General features: G+C 39.4%; 1 protein-coding gene across 1 annotated transcript; it reads left to right on the top strand.

The window, feature by feature from the left end:
- Positions 1-1,718: 1,718 nt before the first annotated feature.
- On the top strand, positions 1,719-10,137 carry TMEM194B (transmembrane protein 194B; the record flags this gene model as incomplete). The annotated part of the gene is made up of 8 exons (XM_010082490.1): positions 1,719-1,834; positions 2,313-2,541; positions 2,715-2,787; positions 3,790-3,883; positions 4,616-4,730; positions 5,091-5,316; positions 7,569-7,745; positions 9,912-10,137. Coding segments are annotated over 8 exons (1,256 nt in total), but the record flags the coding sequence as incomplete, so codon positions are not given.
- Between the last annotated feature and the right edge of the window lie 5,299 nt (positions 10,138-15,436).

Here is a 15,436-nt window from a genome sequence, read left to right on the forward strand (position 1 = left end):
ATTCTCTCCCCGGCTCGTGATACCAGAACGGGGGAGTTGCCCTCTCTGTCTGCCCTCACCACAGCTAAAGCCCTCCTCCATCTCCCGGTTACCTGTGCAGAAGCATTTTTTTTCCATTGGAACGCGATTGTTTCGCTCTATGGAGCTGATGCCATGTTTGAAGCAAATTATTTTTCTCAATAAAATGCCTTAAGGAGGGTACGAAGATATTTGCTAGAGTTGTATATGGAGGATATTACATCTAACACGGAAAATCCTAATAACAGCCTGCAGGGAGGCTGTGGGCACTCCCGGCTGCATTTTGGCCCTGGTAGGGCATTGGCTTTTCCTGTCACTAGATTATCTTGGTCTTAGCCCCGGGCAGTGCCCAGCCTCACTTGCTGCATCAGTTGGCAACACTTTCAGAGATGCGTGAATCCTTTTGCCACTTCTTCTGATGACATTTATGGAAGTGCCTGTCAAGAGGTACAGCCAGCCCTCGTCTGAAGGGTTGTGCTCCCTCCTGATGGATTTGCCATGAATTAAAATTAAGCGGATGATTCATTTTTTACAATAAATACGTCAGAATTTTAAATTTAAACTAATTTACTTTAGCAGGATCATCTGTGGACACTTTAATTCTGGAATGACTTAATACACTTCTGTAAGAACATCTACAGGTATCTTCATTGGAATAATTAAATCAGTTAAAAAATAATTTAGCCCAATTTCAACTTCCTTGTAGAGACAGGGCAGGTTTTTACCTGCACACAGTATCTCCTTGCCCAGAGTGAGACTGTTTTGCACATACTTACCTTGCTGTTCTGAGTGTATGACAGTGTTTTAGCAGTTACTACTGAGCTTGGCTCAGACCCACATTTTCTATTCAGTGAGCTAGATGATTCCCTCTGTTCAGATCTGTAATTATTTCTTTTATTCTTCTCTTTAATTATGTTCCTGGAACACTGCAGTATTACACTGTAGGGTATGCTTTACACATGTATATAGATCACAATTTATGTTATTCTTGAAAGTTTGTTCTGTAAATCATTTCTGCTCAAAAGTGCAATCTAATTCTGGAGATCGTAGGGGGTCACTAACATTTCAGGAGAGTTAGACTGATTAGCATCCCTCATTAAATGACCTACAGCAAGCTGTCAGTGCAGTTGCCTTATTACATGTCACAGCTGGACTATGTCAGGAAAATTTGTTTTAAAAAGAAGAGCTGTGTCACTTAACATGAGAAACATTGCTGAGGGAGAGGAGTACAATTTCTGCGATCAGCAGCTGTGTCATGTGCTAAATTACTATTTTAATCTGTAAGCCTGTTTACCTGCTCGGACTCCCACAGTTGCATTCACCACTGGTATTGAGCATCGACTCTGGTGGAGTTCCACCCACTCGTGCCAGCAGTGATTTTGGCCCAGAGGCCCTATTCCATTGCCACTGAAACACTGATACCGAAGCCAAGCTTTTATGGATTACATTTTTTATAAAATATCACCCTAGATTTTCTTTTTCCAAAGGTGTTGCAGTTTACTCTGGAGCCTAAGTGCCTTGATCAGAAGTCTAATTTGAATTTTCATCTAAATCATATTGAACATGCAGCGTAGTTTGTACCTTCTATTATCTGCAAATTCCTTGTGATTCCCTCAGCAAACACAACAAGGAAATGGACAAAAATTCTACATTTTTATGTGGTACATGCTTAAAATTAACTCTTCTGCCCTGCCCCCCAGGTAGAAGCTGTCACATTTTGCAGGAAATGGATGTCATCCAGAAACGGGAGGAAAACTGTTATTGCTACATGCAAAACAGAACAATGCACTTACAGTACGTTTGGTCGACTCTTCAGGTAGGAGGCCGTTCTGGGGATCATTCAGATATGCAACACATTTCACGTGAACTTTTGCCAGCAAAGTGTATGATCAGTTAGCAAAATCAAAGCAGGACCTCTGTGTAGTAGCTGGAACAGTGTATAGGTAGGACCATGATAAAAATGCAGCACTGTGATCCTCCGCTTTGGATGCAGTGAGGTTTGTGTGGGCAAGTGTCACGGTAAAACCAAACGCACTGCGCTTCTGGATGGATTCTGTAGAACTTTGCTGACGTTGAGTTCTCTGAATCACCTGGTAAGGCTTAAACAATTAATCTTTGCATAATATTAATAACCAATATTAAACAACTAAGAATTGCACTAGCATTTTATTCTCAAGCTCTCTATACTGATTTTCATTATGACATGTATGACTTATATGCTATATAGTTCAGAAATACAAAAAACCCCAGTGATTCTGAGCTACTTCTCTGTGTATTCTATTGTTTGTTTTTAGGTAAAAGTTAACAGCAGAGAAATATTTAGGTTCGAGCCTATTTCAGAACAAAGCAACTGTCGTAATTCGGAAACTGTTTTTGAGTTTGCTGCATGTGCTGTTCAAATCTTCTGGAAACCAGAGACATCTACAGAAACTTTCCTAAGCATAAAACAATATGGAGAGGATATTTGTTTCAAAATACAGCCCTTCAAAACAGAACTGTACACTGTGAGCGTGAAACGAGAAAGTAAGTAAAAAAGCTTTCAGTTTAGATGACAGATAGCTTGGTATTGCCAGTGTTACTGAATGTACCATCTCTTCTGTAAGAAGCTTGTGACTTTTCTGTTGCTATTTTATATAAACAACATTTCAGATTGAATTAGTCTGAAGTCCATTTCTATTTTTTTCCTCCTTTTTTAGTGCTAGATGGAAAGCTCTTGTTTTTGTTCATAGCTGGAATTTTTCTGTTCCATTTTGCAAACAGCCTGAGCAGGTGAGTACAAGCTGCTGGTTTTTGACCTTCTTTTCCAAAGCCTGTGCCTCTTTGGTCAACATGTTCTTTAAGCTAAAGAGCCAGTTCTTGGGGAAAGTTAAATAAGGAAACTGAACGTGTATTTAAAACCCCTTCATACCATTTGAGTTTGGACAGATTGTGACATATCTTGGAGTTCTGCACTCTGTTAATCACTTAGCTGTGTTGGGGTTCTTGTACCCAAGCTTCCTGCACTGGGTGACACCAAGACAATCCTCAGCGAGCAAGTGCATGGATTCAGAAAAATTCACGCTTTTGTAGACCAGTGAGGTTAGCTGAATGCTCAGTGCGGCACGTGTTTATCAATGATGCCTGAAATGCTTAGGATGAGGTCATTTGGGGCCTCGTCTGCCTCCACCTTTGTGCCACCTTTCCCCATTGTTCTTCTGATGCACATTTTGCATAGCATATAAGGGAGGATACTTAATTGTTATAGCAAAATATGTGGCCTGTAACTTCAAAGCAAAATGAGTCACAAATTAATTGTCAGGAGGCACCTCTAAAACAAGCAGAGCAGCAATAGGTTTTATAGAGTTAACTCTGAATTGAAAAGTCAGAGTTTATAAATGCATAAGCTTAGAAAAAAACTTGTGGGATTGTGGAGATTTTTTTATGTTTTAAATTAAAAGATAAAACTCTTCTTGCAGTACAGAACCATATTGGTACATAGAAGAAAATGAAATTACTAGAAACTAGAAGGCCAATGAAATCAGAAATAGTGGGATCTTTAAAAAAAACCCAATCTCCTAGCCTTTAACAACTCCAGTGACCTTAAGTATCTGTTGGAAATTTTTAATTACACGGATTTAATATCTAAACTGGGCCTGTTAACCACGTAACCACAACTCTAACTTACAGCTGCGTTAAGTTCTTACTGAAGATCACCGCTGTTTGTACAAATGCTGGCATCTTAACCAATTACCAATCGTACTTCTCACCATATTCTCTCTTGTTCTCTTACAGGAGTACCAAGTTCTTTTACCTTTCTGGAATAATACTGGGTGTTCTTGCTCTGCTAGTCTTTGTCCTGTTGACACTTAAAAGGTTTATTCCAAGGGTAAATCTACATTTATAAACCATAACAGTAATCACCATCATAAAATAGGAAGTGAAGAGTACAGAGCCAGATTCTGAGCTTGCTCTGTTTTTGTGGCCAGGTAACTGCACTGAAATGACTGCAGGATTGCTTGCGTCAAGTAAACAGAATCAGAATCACAGAATGGTTTGGGTTGGAATCAAGTTCTAGTTAGCTTGCTCCTGAGTTTAAACTAAACAGGAGATTCTTGTACATCAACAAGAGTTTATTCTGAAACATAAATTATTTGTATTGGACTGGAGCTGAGCTTACTTTTGAATCTACAGATCAATCTAAATCAAAATGTAGATTTAGTGGCAACTGGGACAGATTCTCTTCTGTTCACCAGAGACAATTCATTACAAGGCAGATGTGAATTTTTCCTTCACTTTTACAAAGTCTGTGCATTCCCACAATATTGCTGAGATATGTTAATTGGGAATACACTGCAACAGGCTTATACCATGACACTGGGACATGATACACAAATACAGTGATGCAGGCGCTCCACTTAGAACTGATATTGTTTGGCTGTAGCGTGCAGAGCACTGTACAGTAAAAGTCTTATGATGTACAGATCATAAGCCCTGTAGGTCTACCAAATATCACATCTGGTTTTGCCCGAGTTCCCTCGCACACAATGGTCCTGATTCTGACTTGAATTTTGTTTATTTTTTTAAGTGTTTTTTAATTATTTTTTTTTTTAATTTCCAGCACAGTACCTTCTGGATCTTAATGATTGGCTGCTGGATGTCCTCTCTCTATTTTATTTACTGCTTCAAAGAGAATATGCAGTGGCTGTGGTCTGAACACAGAACCTACTTGTTGGGTAAGAAAATTATCAAAAAATGCACTGCAGATTTTGGTTTAATTTAGTGGTTAGATGAATATCTGGCCATAAAAAACAAAATAAAGTGGCTCATTTATGGAGTACTTTTTTCTCTTAAGCCATAGATGTTGGAATATTCCAAAGGTTCCTAATACACTCAAATGAGCATTTACTCACATTGTATCATTAAATAAGGAGTTTGATATTGTGGGCATACGCTATACATACAACATAATGCAGGTATCTATAAGACAACACAAGAAACATCACAGCACTTGGAGGCTTTGTGAACCAAACTAATGACATTTATATGAGTAGTTTGCATCTTTTTCTCCATGTCCTCCTTTTCTGTTTCTACAGGGTATTTTCTGTCTGTTGGACTCGCCAGCTTCACCACTTGCTATCAGCATGGGCCGCTTACCACTGAACTAAATATAACCTTGTTCGCGTGGACGCTACAATTAACGGCCTTTGTCTTGATTTATTGTGGTGTCACCATACCTCAGGTTGCATATGCAGTAATAGCAGCCAGCCTCTGTTCAAAAGGCCTGTGTTACCCCCTCGGTGCTGCTTGTCACATTGGCAGGTTTGTATGTATGTGTGAACGTCCAAGTCCCTGTATCACCAGGAAATACTGGAGGCTGCTGATGAAAAAACCCTCATACTTCAATAATGAGTTATGAATTTCTAATACTACTTCATATTTTTATGAAATGTAAAGCTGCAGTAGAAAAGGTTTAACACCCTGAGACACAGGAATTTAATTATTTCCCATCTGGCAGTTTTAAGCACGAGTTTTGTTCTGTGGACAATGGAGAAATGTGACTGTGCTCTTAAATACAAATGTAGCACCTTCTGCTCTGCAGCATCTGGTAACTGAAGTATTTCTGGTTTGGTTGATTGGTTAGACTGCAGCAATACTGCCTTAGTTTCACATGTAGTGAGAGACTCTGCAGGTAACTTGTACTGAATCTGAAGGGATAAAACAGTGTACTGTCACTGAGGTAATGTTAAAAAGTGACAATCCTTGTAGGTTAGATCGCATAGAGTTCAGGGACTAAAAACCCATATGCACAAAAACAACAGCTTCCATTGATTTTAGTTTTCCAAGGTTATTATCCTAGATGTACGTCTACCTTTAATTCATGGAAACAGTCTGTTATCACTGTGGAGACAGTCCCCCGTCTTCCCAGAGACCCTTTTATATTGTGGCATTTGGAATGGGAACTGCTTGCAATATGTAGACCTTAGTTTGCTGAGTATTTTCATTAACAATATTGGAGTTTATTTGCTTATCCTTGATTTTGAAGCATGTTTTATCACACATACAACACTCAAATGAGGATTCTAAAAAGTCCTACCAGTTTACATTTGTTTTTTACCTTCAGTGATGGCATCCAGATTAATAATTTTTAGGGCAGACTGTTCCATAGCTGTGGACTTCTGCTGAACTGTAGAGAACCAGGAAGAGGCAAAGGCTAAAACTGGCATAACCAAATGAATAAAAAACAAATAATTTCTAGTCTTTTGCACATCATTTAATTTTGAAGAACATATTCCTTTGCTCTTGTGCTCTGTTTAGATGTTGAAGTGAGGCCTGTGTTGAAGCTTTTTTTTTATTTTGTGTAGAATTTATCATTTTTTAAAGACTCATTTTTGCCTGCAGCTGAGAAGTGCCAGCTGTTTCAAAAGCAACATACAGGATCAGTACTTACCTGATGTAAGCAGGTTCAGCTTACTGTGAAATCAGTAAGTTTTGTCTACAAGTTCACAGAAATTAGAATATACCTGTTTTACCATGAAACACTGTAGTTTGTTCTCCACCTGGACCTTTTTTGTTTTTCATGAACTGATGCTTCTATAAAGCCAAAAATCACTGAAATACAGTTCTACCAGTGTCTCTTAGGAGAATGAGAAGTTTTTTTTTTTTCCTGTTTTGAAACACTAAGCAGTAGCACTAAACTGAGCCCATGATGCCAGGTACACAGTTAAGAGAAGCAGATCTATCAGAATAACTAAGAACCTTGCATTATTTGTTGTTAAGATCAGTACTGTTCCCACTGAGCCAGCAAGAACTTTACGATTTGACCTGAGCAAGGGTTACAATTCATTCTTGCTTTACACTGAAATAAGGAGGAAAGTTGAATGATGCTGGTTGGAGCAGGTGTTTTTATACAGAGCTGAGTTTTACGGGCATCCAGCCCTTGCTTATCTTAACTCATCACAACATTTAAATTGAAAGCAGTTGACAGAAGGGAACAGAACATGGCACACTTTCTAATTGATATCTAATTATATTATACATCGCTACGCAGCAGCTAAAAAAACATCAGATTGTAAACATTTTGGCCTCAGTTTTGTAATTTAAAGCAAGATTTAAGAGAAGCAATCTAGTAAACAACATGAACAACTCATAACAGACTTAGAGTATTGCTTATCTTTGAAATTACATATGCAGACTGGGTTTTGATTCAGTCCGTGTCTCTGCACAGACACATTTTGCATATTGCACCTAAAAACGGCTGAGCAAGCAGCCATCTATTTAATTCTGTGAGATTTCAGTCCATGCATACACCATAAGGACCTGATCCAAAGCTTATATGAAGCTCATTAGATATAATTCTGTGGAATTCTACAACTTCAGTTAAGACCTAGGGTAGGCATACTAGCATACATTAGACATGTTGTCCTAAAATTTTAATCCAAGAATGTAGCTTGTCCTCTTGAAAGGATAGAAGTGATTAATGCATGTTAATAGCAGGTAGTCAAGAAAAAGGACAGATGAGAATTATGTGCCAGAAGACTTTAGAAACACTAATTGTTTTCATTTCATTCTAGAAAAATGAAGAATCACTTTAAATCAAAAAAGTTAGTGTTTAAATACTTTACTGAGGAAGAGTATCGAGAACAAGGTGAAACAGAAACTATCAGAGCTCTGGAGGAGCTACGCTCATTCTGCAGGAACCCTGACTTCCCATCATGGTTAGCTGTATCCAAACTCCAGTCCCCACACAGGTAAGACAATGTGCGTTCTCCAAAACAGGAAACACGTTGTGCAGATGCTGTTACACAGCAGACCCAAATGCTACTTTGGGTACTTGTTCCAGGTGCGTTATCCCGCATGAAGTCAGACATGTGGGTAGCTTTATCTTGAATAATCCCACTAAAGATCATGGCCACACCTCTCAAGGGTATTACTTGCTGGTGGTATGAAACCCCCTGTTTGTTCCTCCCTGACCATAAATTACTCTGAGAGTTCGCATTTGTTCACAGGTAATTCATGGTAATGGCAGCTTTCCTTACAACTTAACACACTTCCTACAATGCCTCTGTAAGTTCCTACACAGTGACTCTGGTGGCTGTCTAACCAGTAAAATGCCCCTTTCTTCAGTTTTTAGACGAATAGACTTCCATTGTGTAAAACTGGGGCAGGCTAAAGATACATGCTTAAATATTACCTGTATTAAGCTCTCCCAACTGCAAGCCTGCACAGCCAAGGAATCCTATTACTTGAAGTATCAACTAATATCTAAGACTAAGAATGCAGAGAAAGAAATCAGTGCCTGCACCTAGGAAGTATAACAGCTAGAAGAACTGATCCAGATATAGCTTAAGAGACAAACTTCAGAAAAATATGGGTGGGGAAGGGTCAGATAAGAGCAGCCAGAAAATCTTGCAGAATAAAAAATGAGTCATAATAGCAGTGTAGTTGCATCAAAACCAAAACTTAAGGTATCAGAAGCAGAGTTTCACATATTAGCCAGCCACAAAGACTTGGCCCTTGCCAAAGAACCAAGTGTCACAATTTCAAAGGTGCCCCAGTCAACTTTGAATTTAATCAATAAAAAGTTACAACTAGTTTAAGAACCTTCATCTTCATTGGATGGCCACACAGACAGCCTCTCTGACAGGTTTTATAGATTTACTGTGAAACCATCTTATTTTCTAAGCTACTTGCATTCTGTAGTGTGATTGAAAGATACAAAAAGTGGAAACTCACTGCAGTATTGTAAAACAAGGCACCACCAAATGCACAAAACAAATAATTGAGGCACATGCATTTTCTATCCATCACCTAGTTAATACAGTTCTTATAAAGTGTTCACTATAAAAATACAGCAATTAAAAGAACCAATAGAAGTCTGATTTAGAGTTGAGTTCCCTTCAAGCTTCCATTAAGCATCAGAAGATAGCTCAACATAAGGCAAACCTGTAAAATACAGCCAGCCCAGTGCTGTTCCCCATTTAGACTAAGAGTGCTTCCAAGAAGAGCGAGGTGACAACATTCATCTCAAAGAAATGTTAAAGTCTAAAATGTAAATTATTGATTGGTTTACCAGAACTCCAGAATGTAGCTACATTTCCTTTTTCTTACATTTCTGTGATGCTGTCGACACTTACCCAGGTGTCAGAACTGCCATCTGTTTCCACACTCTTGCCAGAAACCTCCAGCTCCATTCTAGCTTCAATGTAGTTGTCCACTGAAAGTAAGATTTGTGGCGAATTGAAATGTAGGGACAGTGCTAAGTTCATGCTTTGTTCTACCAGACTTCCAGTTTGGCATTTACTTGGAGCAGCTGCAGAATTCCCAGTCTGCAGCTCCACATTCACCAAAAGCAGGAATTCTTTGGCAAGACTTGAGCTCAGCTTGCTCAGAGTGTGCCTGCAGCACTAGAAGCAAGGTGATAGCACAGCAATGTAGGAATGCGCAAAGTTCTCACTGTTTTTCCTTTCGTCAGCAATGTCAACTTACCTGAATTCTTACAGCCTTTGTCTCAAACGTGCTGCAGCTTTATTTTTAGAAGCTAAAGTACCACTTATCCAATGGTACAAATGCTTACTTTGGATTACCCTGCAAGTACTGACAAGATGTGAAAACGAAGTCAGATCTTCTTGCTTAGTCACAAGACCTTGCAGATGGCCTCCAGAAGGGCAAAAGTTACTTATATAGAGAAGACTGAAGACCATGAGGCAGGAAAACAGATCTTCAAGGTTATTGCCATCCGTTGCAATTTCCTCTCAGTTGTTCAGGTCTCCCTAGCGCATGCTGCAACTTCCCCTCCTCTGCACTGCCTGTGGGCATGTCCTTACAACATTCCTCCTTGATTGGCAGTATCCCCTGCATTTACAGTATTTTTTTCATTTCTCAGCTGATCACTTCTCCCTTTAAATATTTGGCAGGTTTGCAGATTTTGTTCTGGGATTTCCCCACGTCTCACCTGCAGAAGCAAAGGTGCATGAGGAGGAATACGGTATCGGGAGCTTTTTCCTGGAAGAGCAGCTCTTTGAGACAATGGCAGAATCTGAGCAAAATGATCCAGCCAGTTCCATCCACGAAGAAGAGGAGGAGGATGAAGATGAAACGCATAAACAAATTTCATTTCCATATGCTACTGAGTTGCTCTGAGCTTTGGGAAATAACCAAAAAGAGGAGAGGGAAAATACATTCATCCTTGAAAAGGATACAGACCAAGAACTCACGCTTGGTGATTTCTTGTGGTTGCTGGTGGACAAACAAGGGTTTCTGAAAACAACTTTCCTGTATCACTGATGTTGACTGATTAGAGCAACAGAAGGAAACCACAGGGGCTGTTCAAGTGAGGAGGATTCTCATGCCATTCATACTTCATCTGGGGAAGCAAACGTTGCTTATTTCAAGAGCAAGTCCTGGCAGCAGCCTGTCCCACCAGGATGCCTTGTTTTTCTAAGGATACTACCTCTAGAAAATTGAATCTGCTTTGGCCCTTCTCATTGTCAAGTCCTCTGTGCTGAGCACTAGAGGGAGGAGAAGCCACTATTAATACTCTACTTAGTTACTTAGTACCCTGTCTGTAACAATTTTAATAATGCTCCTAGTGTGCTGATAAACTGTTTTTATTGTTTGTGAGACTTCTCAGTGCTAAAGATCAATAGAGAGCTAACACAGCTGAACCAGGTTGATTTGCTCTTCTGGTTAGGTTTGCTGTCTGTTAGCTTCATTTTGCCTCTCCAGATTTGTTTTAAGATCCTCTTACTCTTCAGAACCCTGCCAGACTTTTCACCCTCTGCTTGTATGGTTCTGTTCTTGGTCTCTGCTCTAGTTACACTGCACTTTGTTCTTTCCATCTCTGTTTCTTCACATACTCTTCTTCCCTCTTCTACAGGTCCCTCTGCTGAGTCCTCTGCTTCTCTGCATCTGACAATTGCAGATGATTTCCATCCCCAAATGTATTTTTACTACTACTTTCAGTTTCACTGTCGCTTCACCTCAGACAGGTACTGTTCTCCATTCCCTATCTTCTATCCTCACCTTCCTGTTTTCCTTTACTGAGTCCAAACTGCAGAAAACAAAAGACCATTAATTCTGTCACCATCTGATCTTACAAACCCCCCAGTGTGGGTGGTGGGAAGCAGTTAGCACTCCAGAAGGGCGTTTCAGATAAGGATATATTTTATTTGAAACACGCACAGTGATGCAGCATGACTTCAGCAGTGCACACCCTGTCGTGATTTCTCATTGTTCACTGCTGGACAAGGGAGAAAATCCTTTACCTCTAACAGTGCTACGAAGTGCTGCTGTACCACATTCCAAGAGGTCCTCTGTATAAAACAGGACTCAGAATTAGTATTTGAAAGCCTTATTTACATGGTCCCTCCTCTATATTGCTTCAACTTTGCTTCAGTTTAAAAGCCACTCTTCCATTTCACAGTAAAGAAACACTTAACATGCTTTTGTGCCATAAATTTATAAACACATATGCAGAACCTATAGCATGTTTAGCAGAGAGAAGCCCTGTCAAGCAGGTGAGCCAAAATAAACTCACTGCTAAGTCCACAACATTCAAAAATAGAACAAGAGAGTTCTGTTCAGAAACGCCACTAGCAGCAAGAGTCGCCTCTAAGTGAGGCTGCTACTACCAAATTCACAGTTAAACTGCCACCCACGCTCTGGAAGGCTTGGCTTGGCGGGTTCTGTCACTACCAAGAAGCTGAAAGCATGAGCTGTTGTGAAAACAGGAAAGCCACATTATCGCTGACCGTTTGGGAGAAGGATGGCAACTCCTCTGAGCAGTTATCTTAGTAGACTAAAGATTTATTTTACTTTTCCCTGTGTTGCCAAAATGAAAATGAAGTACTCAATTATTACAGATTAGTCAAAAAAGGATACTTAAAGAGATTTCTTAAGTGTTTTTTTGCATATTTTAAAGCACAAACGTTTTTTCAGTGTACTTTGTAGCTAGCTAAGAACTCCCATCTATGTTTTCAGGCCAAGGGGGAAAATCAGATCTATCCTAGTGTAAACCCACAGTTTTTCTGAATTTCCTCTTTTTACTGAGGTAGTGAAGATTATAATTCTGTAAGTACATCATACATATTTATATGCAGTAGCCCAGAGAATACATTAAGATAATATTTTACCTATGCAGTATGTTAAATGGAAAAGTGCCCCCCAAATAGGCCATGACATTTTTCAGACACTGTCCCTTTTTCTGATTTATTTAGAACAATACCAGCTACACCTGTGCCCACAAGGAAAAAGAAAAAAACAATCAACCTAGGTTTTATGTAGTTATGAAGTCCATCATTTGCCAGGGATGGGTAAATACTACCCAAAGCAGAGCAGGAAACTACTAAGTACATCCAAGACAGAAATGCAGCAACATACGAGAAAGATGATGACTACTTTAGTGGAAAGCTGATATTGACCTTAAAAATCCCCCCTGTTGCAGCATGGGAAGCATTTGATAAATAAAACCTACCAAAACTGCTGTCATTTGAGCCATTTACCAACAGTGAGTTTACTTGCACAGTGTTCCTGTGATATATGGAGATTACATAGGTTTACTGAGACAACAGCTGTTAAGTACTGTTCAGTGTTCAGCCAGAAAATCTGGGAACAGGATCTAGATGTTAATCCATTACCTTAACCGTTATAAAAGCCTTTCTTCCTTAACTAAGGATGAGTTCCCTTTATCTTTTGTTTCATATGTTGAAGAATTTCATATTTATTTTGTATTCACAGTACAGCATACTTGATCCACTACTTTGTACTTTCAAGATTTTTTTTTTAAATAAAAGTATTTTTCAACTGTGTGGTTCTCCTCCCTTATGCATTTGCTTTTTTTCAGAACAGCACGATGTATGACAAGGAGAAGCCAAGCAAATTAGGTGTGTTTACGTCCCGAGGTTTTCTCCCTTGTTGCAGATTTAAGAAATGTAACTGTACACTAGCTGTGGTTGCTCCAGAACAGTGTCCCCTCTACCTCGAATACATCTCCCTGAAGGAACTTGCCATTCCCATTCTCCACTCATGAAAGATCCAAACCACCACAAACCAAATTTGTAAGATGACAGTTGAGGTCTGGCAACTTACAGGTCTCTCCCTGTCATCACTTTTGTTTGTATTCAAATTAAGCATTTGAAACAGTAAAAATGTAACTGTCATGCACCTAAGATAAAAATAAATTCCAGACAAATGTGGCACCATATGGGGCAGGTGCAATAGTGCAAATATAATCAGAAATAGGAATTGGAAGTATTTCCATACAAGCTAACATGACCTGCACTTAGAAGCCTCTATTTCAAAACTGCTAGGTGACAAACATAATCCAATTTTGATTTTCACTCATAATGTCCTGCACACTTCCATATCAACCTGTTTATGATGCACACTGGTGTGCATACCTTACATCCTCCTCGCCCCACACAAGGAAATCTGTGCCTACAGTCATATTTTATAATGAAACAGATTTTAAAGCTGCGCAAGAGTAGTCCCCAGGCTCTAGGTTCACTATCCTCCACGCAGTGAACCTAGCAAAAGGTAATTATCATTGAATTATTTTCATTTCAAGAGATTATGTTCACTGCTGGCACCATAATATGAGCAAATGTAATAAAAGTTCAGATTGATACTATTAAATACATTATGGATATTTTATATTTCTTACCACAGTTTTTACAGTTTCACAAATATCAAAACCCAGGTGTACATGTCCATTTTGCAACATAGAATGACTATACAATTCCAAAAAGAGCAGGCATTTCAAATACACAATTCTGAAGTGTAAACACAGTGTACAAGCGCTTCACCTCACAATCCAGGTGCTATGCAGTAGCAGCTGAGGTTACACCGTACAGCATGAACTCAACAAATGGTTGGTTTGCCTCAAGATGATTTTTAGCATCCTTCTGTCCTGTCGCCTGTTCAGTCTTTAGTTCTCCCCCAAGTTATACAAACGTACAATAAATACATTTCTGATTTTAAAGGACACTTAGACAAGTCATGAGGATTTACGTGAGTACAGTACATTTAAGTTCAAGTGCAAAAAAAAGTAACTAGTGGCTAGTCATCGATGTTTCTTTTTATTGTGTATGGTGTTGGTCCCAGGCACCACCAGAAGAACATGGGTTGTTCTAAAAGCACAGCTAAAGCCCAGCTATGGGACACCCCTTCGGTCAAGCTAACTGGATAAAACTGCACAGCCCCTTTTCTGCCTAACTGCTGCTATCTGTCTCTCCCCTAACCCTGTGCTCCTGTTAATCTTGCCTCTGGATCACTGTACAGTCCCACAGCACACATGTTCCCTGTGGAAGGCCCAACACATCACATGCACCTCATTTCAAGGAGGGCTGGGCAATGCTCTCTCAGTCCTCTAGAAGCCGAGTGCTCAGAATCTCCCATGAACAAGCTGTTAATGTAAGCAAATGGGCCAAAACACTATCCTGACAAACCCTCCAGACTCCTCCTTGAGCCCAAGGATATCCCTCCAGCAGCAATTTTCACCATGCACCAGCAAGTGAGCTGGCTGCAATTAATATTAAAAAGCATAACAAAACATAATCCTAAATCTTCCAGTGTCTTGACACTGGGCAAAGTAATTTCCTAAACATACTACAACTTAGTTACGTTTGCTTTCTCCTGAGAATCTCTCTACTTCATTTCTGCGTCAACAACTTTGCCCCTATAATCCTAATCATTAAGATTTTTAGGTGATTCTTCCCTACCCCCATCTTCCCCAGGCACTTAAAGCTTACTGTTTTCTTAATAAATAACCACAGTAACTACACTGCATTAAATAAACCATTGTATAGATGATGAAATAAAAAAAAAAAAACAAAACCACCAAGAAGACAGTGTGTCCATTGAAACCCTTGATCAATCTCAGGTTGTGCAATCTTGATCAAAGATTCTTGTCTCAACACAACCTATGCCCAACTGAAGGGCTCCAGGCGTCGAGGTTAACTTCTGCAGAAGCCTTCCTCCAATTTTTTTGTTTCACTAAAATGCTAGTTTTTGCTTTGCAGAACTAAACCTTTCTCTCAAACAAGATAGCATTAGCTTCAAAAACATATTCTTTGAATATGTGTGTTTTACTTAATCCACCACCGTAATATGAAGATAAGCTTGCTAAAGCGACTCTGTTTCTGAGAAATCTTTACAGAGACAGTGTCATGCTGTTCCTATATTTACTGGATCTGGTATTTTCTAATAAATGATGCAGGAAAACTCAGTTTCTCTCCTAAAAAGTCTTTTCATTTTGCGTGGGAACAAATTCAAAGAAGAAAATGATCCAATCAAGTCAGACACTCTGTGCTTCAACAAGTGGGGGGTGAACTCCCTTTTCTACAGATGCAAAGAAATCTCATAGCACTTGACTCAGCTTTAGCAAAGTAGCCAAGAATTCTTCCTACCCTTAGATCCGGCCACATCACTTCCCTCAATAATT

The sequence above is a fragment of the Pterocles gutturalis genome, unplaced genomic scaffold (genome assembly GCF_000699245.1).
Source record: "Pterocles gutturalis isolate BGI_N339 unplaced genomic scaffold, ASM69924v1 scaffold35874, whole genome shotgun sequence".
NCBI classification, from domain to species: domain Eukaryota; kingdom Metazoa; phylum Chordata; class Aves; order Pterocliformes; family Pteroclidae; genus Pterocles; species Pterocles gutturalis.